General features: G+C 48.0%; 4 protein-coding genes across 4 annotated transcripts; 1 reads left to right on the plus strand and 3 right to left on the minus strand.

The window, feature by feature from the left end:
• Nucleotides 1-1065: 1065 nt before the first annotated feature.
• Nucleotides 1066-2774, plus strand: FIESC28_08063 (uncharacterized protein; the record flags this gene model as incomplete). Its single annotated transcript, XM_031162202.1, has 3 exons — nucleotides 1066-1326; nucleotides 1377-1610; nucleotides 1656-2774. The coding sequence occupies 3 exons, from the start codon at nucleotides 1066-1068 to the stop codon at nucleotides 2772-2774; spliced, it is 1614 nt and encodes a 537-aa protein (XP_031013722.1).
• Nucleotides 2775-3437: 663 nt separating this feature from the next.
• FIESC28_08064 (uncharacterized protein) lies at nucleotides 3438-4326 on the minus strand (the record flags this gene model as incomplete). Its single annotated transcript, XM_031162203.1, has 2 exons — nucleotides 3438-4252; nucleotides 4305-4326. The coding sequence occupies 2 exons, from the start codon at nucleotides 4324-4326 to the stop codon at nucleotides 3438-3440; spliced, it is 837 nt and encodes a 278-aa protein (XP_031013723.1).
• Nucleotides 4327-4368: 42 nt separating this feature from the next.
• On the minus strand, nucleotides 4369-5418 carry FIESC28_08065 (uncharacterized protein; the record flags this gene model as incomplete). The annotated part of the gene is made up of 1 exon (XM_031162204.1): nucleotides 4369-5418. The coding sequence occupies one exon, from the start codon at nucleotides 5416-5418 to the stop codon at nucleotides 4369-4371; it is 1050 nt and encodes a 349-aa protein (XP_031013724.1).
• A 1036-nt stretch (nucleotides 5419-6454) lies between these two features.
• Nucleotides 6455-8129, minus strand: FIESC28_08066 (uncharacterized protein; the record flags this gene model as incomplete). The annotated part of the gene is made up of 2 exons (XM_031162205.1): nucleotides 6455-6775; nucleotides 6831-8129. 2 exons carry the CDS (start codon nucleotides 8127-8129, stop codon nucleotides 6455-6457), a joined length of 1620 nt encoding a protein of 539 aa, XP_031013725.1.
• Between the last annotated feature and the right edge of the window lie 675 nt (nucleotides 8130-8804).

Consider the following 8804-nt stretch of genomic DNA (forward strand, 5'->3'; position numbering starts at 1 on the left):
TTTCAGGCCATGCGTTATCTAGCAGATGTCGAACAGCCAAGGCTAAGATGTATTTAACTTTTGCAGGCGCTGGGTGAGCCTGGATTCACGTCTCTGGAGGGGAGCATTCGGCTGAATAGTAAGGACTTGGCTCGAGCTGCCTAAAGCTTTCATACAGGAGGTTATCACCTCGTTGACGCGTCAACAAGTGGAAATAGATAGCGTCATTAATGGAACGTGTTGAAAGTTATTCGGGCTACGGAACAGCCGGGTTGCCGTAAACGAGGCTGATATGCGTACCGCATGTTCCAACTGCACAGTCTCGTGCCTAAGTTTGAGAAGTGCGGTTACATTATAAATCACTATTTTCACTGCCGATTGGTGCGCAATACGAAACATACAGCGGATAATCTCCGTTCCATCCGTCGCGCTCGGCTTTGGACCTTGATGCAAATCTTGGCTGTGATCGGCAGTGGGAGAAACATGCCCACGTCGCAACCCAAATTCAAATCCACAGCTTCACTTCCTCTTACTCAATAGGCTTGTTCATCGAGATACAAAAATTGATGACGATGCATATGTAATTAGAAAAGTTAAACGGAGTATTAATTGACTTCCCTTAGTACCCGTTGAACTCAACAGCACTATTAGCTTTTGTGGCTTCGGCATTGAAACGCAACGTCCTTCCTTTCTAAGCCAAGAATTATTAATTTATGACATGCTGCTGTCGACTCAGAGTCTCCGGCAATTGATGCAGGAACCTTTCCCATTGGCCCGTCGGTTTGGAATCAGGAAGCCCCTGGTTTATAACAAACTTAAATATAAAACACCACCAATAAATACCCTCCGCTCTTTAGCGTCTAACGCTCAAGAACGCCCGCTCAGTAAATTACGATTAGCCCAACGGACATCAGAACCTAATCGTTTCAAGCCTAGATATAACCAAGCCTCCGTCGAACCGAAAGTTTGTTTGCTACAAGCTTTCCCAGGGTAGAATAGAATAAAGATCCAGTTTTCCCCCCAGGGTCGTGATCTCTTGGCTCTCCATTAGCCTGTGTTTTTCTTTTACGTGCATTTTGGTTCCTCATGGAGTCAAGGGCGAGCTCGATCGGTGCGGCGAAGCGCGAGTCTGTTCCCACTGCTGGCAGTGTTTTCTTCGTCTCTTCCAACGGGCGCGTGCTCAAGTTGCCGATTCCGAGTAAATCGTACCGCGATCCGCTGACGTGGTCGTGGTCCAAGAGGCTGATGGGGTTTTTGGCGCTGCAGTGCTTCTCGATGGCGGCGGCGTTTGAGCTGAATCTTCCGGGGCTGTTGCTCCAGGCAATTGGTGAGGAGTTTAAGAATAAGGTATAATACATGGGTTTCTTGGTCTATGACATGATACTAATTGAGTTCAGCCGATGGGTCCTTTTGGAGTTCAGTCTTTGTCATCGGCGATGACTCTCTTCACCGGACTAGGGTACTTGATCGGCATTCCGCTATCGACGGCAGTTGGACGACGACCTATTGTTGTTAGCGCTGCTGTGTTGACAACTCTGTCGACTCTCTGGGCTGGCTACGCTGGGTCATTCTGCCAATTGATTGCCGCCCTCAGCTTACAAGGCCTCGCAGCTGGATCAGCAACCGGGATGGTAAGTCAATATCCACTCATAAACAGGCCATGCTAACAATCCCAGTTCATCCTCATCCTCATCGACGCAACATTCATTCACGAACGCCCAAACGCACTCTCGTTGTTCTGGTGTACAGGCTCAGCACTCATCAAACTCGCTCTCTTAATCCTCCCTTTCACAACCGATACCGCATTAACCTGGCGATGTGTATACAAAGTCTGGGTTGCACCTTGCGTCCTTGCATTCCTTTTAGTCCTCTTCTGTGTACCTGAGACATACTTCCTACGACCTCCCGTCGCACTAGATGGTCGAGTCCTGGTTCAGAGCAGTTCTGAGAAGGTTGAGGTCTATGGAGGTTGGGATGAAATTGAACTTATCAGAAACGACAAGCCTCTCCCTGATTTACCTTCTTCTTGGTCAATATGGTCGCACTTCAAGGTGTCGCAAGCCCCTGGGACCAAGTGGGAGTCTGTGCTTGCAACATATGGACAGATGTTCCTATGTATCCTTAACCCTCTGACTTTTTGGGTCTCTCTACTTACCGGCATCATCCTTAGCGGTGTTATCTTCCTCAACCTGACCCAGCCATCTGCGCTTATCCATATATTCGGCGATGACCAAATAAAATGCATTAATGCCTTGCTTGGTATCGCGGGCATTGCTGGGTCTCTACTCGCATTCCCCCTCACAGGACCATTCGCTTCCTGGTTTACGCGATGCTACACCTTTCGCAAAGGCGGTATCCGGCACGCCGAAGTCTACCTTGCTCTATTTTCTATCCCTGTTATTACCGGCCTGACAAGCGTGCTCCTTAATGGTCTAGCCCTTGTCAACAAGTGGCCTTCAGTCTGGATCTACATCACTTCTGCAATTAGCATTATGAGCTATCTCACCGGCAACGTCGCTTTTACTCTCTGGATTACCGAGGCCTTTCCGCGATGGGCAGCGGCAGCACTTGCAATTCAATTATTTACTGGAAATATGTTCGGGTTCGGGATCAGTACTGCCATAGCACCTTGGACCCAGGAGGGTCATATTCTACAGCCAACCATCCTCATTTTCGTCTTGATAATTGTCATGGGAGTTATGGCGGTCCCGGCGGCGTTCTGGGGCAAGACTGTAAGACAGTATATCCAGGGACGCTGGAGTGACTCGGAGAGAACTGCGCTTCGCCCTCAGTAGGGCATCATTGAATTGTCTAGGACCTTAGATCGGTGTACAAGCCAAGCAATAGCAACAGAAAAGTGTTTCCTTAGCGATTATAGTAATTATACGAGAATCCTAGATGATCATCAAGTAACACTAAAGCGACCGTAAGAATAGGATTTTGAGACCTTGCTCAAATCGTGAATTGGCCGAGATGGGATGGCTGAGGCAGGACCAAAATCTAAGATAAGCGCTCACAGAAATTCAAGCCGTAGCTTTCTGACAATGCCAAATGATATTTGAGTAGTGCTCTTTTTGGTGTTCGCTGATCGACCAGTGGCGGATATCAGAAATATGTATAAGACTACTTACTTCTATTACCAAAGAATAGCAAAATTGAGCTCGTTAGATTGACGTCCTTTGAGTTTTCGCCATACTAGCTGGCTATTGTATCATTACAATGCATAATAGAAATGCCGCAGAAACGTTTCATCATTTGGGTCGTTGGGCGACTGGAATTTGTTCAGTCCTCCCCAGTACGCACTTGTCTACGAACTATTCCTTGCTGGCTCTGAATCGGTTCCGCTGGTAAGGAAGGCCAGGCACAGTTCTAGAAGAATGCTCAGTCCAGTATGGATTTGAATAAATCCTTCATTTTATTTTCACAAGAGGCCCTTGTTATAGACGCCCAAGAGGGCGTTAGGCTAACATTCCGCTTCGAAGCAAGTGCTTCTGGCATTTAATCGCTGCTACTGTGTCCGAACTGAGCCGGTTCCGTTCACCCATGATGACCTTGTTTGTCTGTGGGAAGACGCGCTCACACCCAGCGCTCATTGCTAGGCAACTGAACAAGTCAAACGCCATCTTCGACAGGATAGGATAGTCAGATACGTGGCGAACCCACCACTCCAGAGAATCCTCAACATCCAGATCAGCCTTGTTAGTCCTTGCCATAAACTCATCCAGCTCAGACGTCAATTTTACCTGCTCCTTTCCTTGTGTAGCCGACGTCATGGTGACAGCAAGCCTCTGACGACGTTTACGAGCTTGCTGAAGCGGATCAAGAGTCACACTGTTGTCAACAACAGCCTCCTCCTCCGGCTCCTTCGGCTCCTCCTCTTGTCGCGCTCCGTCCATTGGGTCCGCTTCCGCAGCTGCTGCCTCGTATTGTGCGAATACCTCCTGTACCACTCTCCTTGCGCCACTGATCCATTGCCTATTGTGACTCCATTCAAGCTCGATATAAGTAAGCTTGTTGGCCGGATGCAGGGCAACTGCACACCGGTATGCAGGAGTGGCATCAGTGAGGCCAAAATATTCCTCAAGCTTGACACGAGCAGCATCAATGGCATGGGAATAGTATGTTGACACCACGTCAGGGTGATCATCTGTAACGTTCCTAGCATCTTGGAGCTTCTTGAAAAGCACATCCAGTGACTCGATAATCGCCTCGTCCTTGATTACGTCTGTTCCCTTCTGTACGGCTCCATGCGTCCCTCTTACTTCAATTGTAGCTATTGGACTAGCTTTAACGCTATTATTGAAGTGTTCAGTGTCCTCCTAGACTGAATGAGATGAAGAGGCGCATGATACCAGGGATTGACCGGTTGTATTGCTATCGTCTGTTTACTTAGCCACCCTTGACTCTCCCCGCCAGCTCATCGAATATCTCTCCCTTAATCTTATTCCCAAACGCCACGTCATCCTTCCCACGCTCAATAAAGTCAATCCTATTATCCAGTGTCTCAATATCTTCTCGTATCTCGGCCAATTCCACTGCCTCGTTTTCTTCCACATTGAGTCTTGTCTCTCGCAAACTCGCGACTTCCGATTCTAGTTCTGTACACCTGTTTTGACACGTCGCGATCTGTTCTTTAAGCTGAGCCACTTCGGCGCGCAACTCTTGAACAAGCAGTGACTCGTCGCTAGTTGGGGTAGAATGCTTGATCATAGCTTCAAGTTTCTGCAACTTGTTCCAGATCGCACCAGAATCGGCGAGTATTTCTTGACTTCGTTGTCGCTTGCGCGATCGTGTATTGGGGGGATCGAAGGTATTGGATTCATTGTACAAGGGTGCACTCGACACGACTTTATCGTAGGAAGGAGGTAATGGTGCAGGAAGAGTCGTCGCTTTGGCGCCACTGCCACTGAACATTCGCGAGATATCGTGGTCTGGGTCAGAGAATGGTTCTAACTTCCGTTGCGCAATTGCTGTGCTGAGGGAATCAAGCTGGTCTATAGACAGTGCAGACTCAGGGATGTAAATGCGTAGCTTCAATACATGCGATATTTCGTACAAGGAAGTAAGAATCTTGCCAGACCGTGGCCTGGCTACTGCAACCGGCTCCTTGACAAGACTTGGTACAAGGATATCAACGGCATCGGATAGTTCCAACTCGAGGCATGTCGCAGAGGGGAATATATCATCGGGTGAACTTGTTTGGCTCGAATGTCTAAGGCATGTAATGGATGAGGGGTTGATGCGGATATTGATGGTCTTGGAGCTGGTCTTGTCTTTGTAGCGGATAGGTATTATTACATCGAAAAGCGCGTATGTTGCGTCAACATGTAACGTGAATCGTATTGGGAGGTGTTCAGGATCAGACTTCGTCAAAAATTGCGTTGCATTATTATATTCGTACTCAAAAGCAGCTGTAACGCCCTCGAGATAGGTCGTCATAGCTGTCGCAAAGAGAAATCGCACTGGTAATGGAATTAGCACACTTGATAGGACTGGACTCACCTACGGTCTCAGTATTCAGCGCGCCTACAATCTCAATTCCCACCGCTTCAACACAAAACCGGCCTCGCTGCCAGGTGACCAGTGACCTCCAGGTGAACTGTGAAGTCGGCCCTGGACTCCAGGTGAACTGTGAGATCCGAGCAGGTCCCTTCTACACGCCCCGATTATTCCACGGAACTCGTTCGCGTGGGTATAAGTCGGAATTTTATATAGCGGTAGTGCGATGAACGGGCGTCGCGTGAAGTTGGGATAAAGAAAGCGAGGGCGTGGCGTAACATAACATCGTGACGAAATAGAAAGGAGGAAAGGTTGGAGAGATTGAGTGGAGATAAAGTGGAATCGACGTGATTGGATTTTCGGGGCGTGGTTAGTCCGGTCACGTGAAAACACGCAGTGTCTCCACCCAGTAATCGAATCGGGTGTGATAAGATAACAAGGTCACATTGGTGCACGGGCGCGAAATATCCCCAGGCTGGAAGGCATTTCCATTTAAGCATCTGACAAAGTTTTATCTTCCGATTAGCATAGAAATTGCTAAGTATAAATGACACAGCGTTTCAACTGAAGCTCAAATAGACTGAGAAGATAAATCCAAACTAGTAGGCACAGAATTGTTTTTTCACAATGCATAACGTACAGAGCGATAATTTCACAAAGAGACGTACTGGCTCTAATCGCCTACTGGGTCAAATAAATTTGCGCTCTCAAGAAACTTCACCACTCTATTGCGTGTGAAGCAAACAGTCTCATTTATGTTAGAAGCATGCATCTATATTAAACACAATCCGAGATACAGAAGAATACTTTAAAAATCTAACACAGCCTTAAATGGACGTACATCAAAGAGGCAAGATAAAATCGCCCCAGCTACCCTGGATATTTCCAGGAACAAAGGCCCAACAAATCTCATTCCTACCCCACCAATGGCTCAATGCAAGGAGCAGGTCGCTGCTTATCAATCCATGATAACAACTCATTCGAACTCAATGATAATCTCGGGAGCGCCCTCAAAATCAGCAGACATTCTATGCACCATAGACCAATAGTTTTGATCGTAGATCGGATTTCCCGCACCACCATACCGGCCAGCAAATGTAACTTCCGGCACGGGATCTGCATTTCCCGAGACAGAGATTGTGATTCCTTCAATGTCGGCCCAAGACTGGACATCCCTCTTTGCAACCGAGGGAGAGACTGCAAAGGTGAAAACAGAACTGCTGGTCCCCTCAGGGTAAGTTACCTTCAGCTTCTTGGGTGAGACTTCCATCAGGACGTGGGCCTCAGTAGAACGGAGCTGTGTGTTATGTCAGTAAAGGCGTAGGAACAAAATCTGAGCTATGTTGACTTACACTGAGCCATCCGATATTGTCATCTCCATAAGCCCAATGAGCAACAGCGGGATGGAACTGGCCCTTGTTATTGGATGGTCCGTTTGCACTCTTGGTCCGATAAGACTGAGCTCCGATCATCAAGGACTCGCTGAGCCACGTCGTGATGTTGCGAGCGTCAAGGTCGTATGGCGGATAGTAGGCTTTGCCTGTATATGTCCTCTCTCCATCAAGTGTCTTCAGCGACTCCTTTAGATCATCAGAGAGCAATGAGTTGTGGAAGTCCGAGTGGACGGCGATAAGTGGTGCCCAAGCCCAGTCACGAGCGTGGCTCATGACCTCCGGGTATTGCCATACACCTGCCTCCTTTCTACCGATGATGGGTGCGAGAAAGTGAGACAGGATGCCGAGAGATTTGGTCATGTCAAATGAGTAAGAACGGTCCCACGGACCAGCGAGATTTCGCATCTGTGGATTCCAGAGTTGCGATGTGTAATTCCAAACACCGCGTAGAAGATCCGGACCTCTTTGGGAGAGAATACTATCCTCATGACCATACCTACACCACAGTGTAAGACCGAAGAGTGAGATGCCGGTATATGTCGCTGAGTTGAACTCAGAAAGAGTGTCATGTAAGTCGAAGAGATCAATAATCTTATTCGCATAATCCTCCCCAGCCTGTGTCATATTATCGTCACCTATCTGGCGACCGGTCCAGCTTGTACCAATAGCGCGCATGATTGCAGGGTTGCTGTAGGATGGATAGAGGTTATCTCCGTTAACACCACCCTCTCGGTATGAGTCGCCAATACTGCAGTTGTATAGACTTTCAAGCATAAGCCCCTTCAAATCGTCAGACAGCAGGTCTCCGAACTCTTCGTATATCGTGATGAAGCTGAGACCGACGAAGCCACGCCAGTTTGGGTCCCACGATCCGTACATACGGGCCGGGTACCATGGTGTTCCAACAGTTGGCTCCTCTGGCTCTCGCGTATAGCCGCCATACCACAAGTCTTTGGGATTGTCATGCTGGTCCTTAATAACGTAGTTGATGACATCCTCAGCTCTCGAAACATCACCGTCGCCGTTCCGTGCAAGTAGTCCGACCGCATACCATGTAGAGGCTAATGTCTCATGGTTCATCGCAGCTCTAGATTCCAGGTCATAGAGCTGTTTTATCTTTGGATCGTAAAACCTGTCCATCCACTCCATAGAGTCTTCAACCATCGCTTTTGCCTCTCCGGAAAGAGCCCAGGACTGTGTAATATGCTGGGTAAGGATGCCCAGTAGACAGGTATATACCGAACTAGAGACCTTCATATTGGCTTGGAAAATCGTAAAGAGTTAGAATGTTTCTTTTGCCTGATTTGATCAAGAAGATGGCAAATCTAAGTACGTGAGGATGTCCGGCCGCCGCGGTAGACCATAGATGATCTGAACCGTTCAAAAAGACTGAGGCGGACATTGCATATTTGTATTCACTGTTCTTGCTGTCCTGATCCAGCGCACATCTTGTGCTTCTGTGTTTTCGTCCCCTGATCTAAATGCTACCTTAAAAAATAACCACCTGTGATTAATTACACATGAGCCAATCAGTGGTTGTCACACGTGGATCTCAACTGTACGCGTTATTTGCTGGACGTTTCAAAAGAGCTCAAGAAAGGGGCTGTCACCTGGCGTTGGAGCAGAAGTTCATGTAGGGAAAACTGTCGTCAGGAGATTTTCTACTTGTCCTTAATTGTTTTGTGATCACTGCATTCGACGCCGATCCCTGAGTTGGTCGTGATTAATGCGAAACATCTGGGTCAAGCATCGCTGATGATTGGCAGGGGTTCTAGAAACAAGAATACTACCTTACATCATGAGTTCTAGAAAGAAATGAACGGAAACAATAGCGGTCTTAATGAGTGTCGATATGCGACGGGGTCGCGTGATGGTGGGACGGATCCGGACTGATGTCCCCCGGCACGTGGCCAATGGCAGCAGGCACATTCC

This window comes from Fusarium coffeatum, assembly GCF_003316985.1.
Source record: "Fusarium coffeatum strain FIESC_28 chromosome Unknown BRIP53273_contig_183, whole genome shotgun sequence".
Lineage (NCBI taxonomy): Eukaryota > Fungi > Ascomycota > Sordariomycetes > Hypocreales > Nectriaceae > Fusarium > Fusarium coffeatum.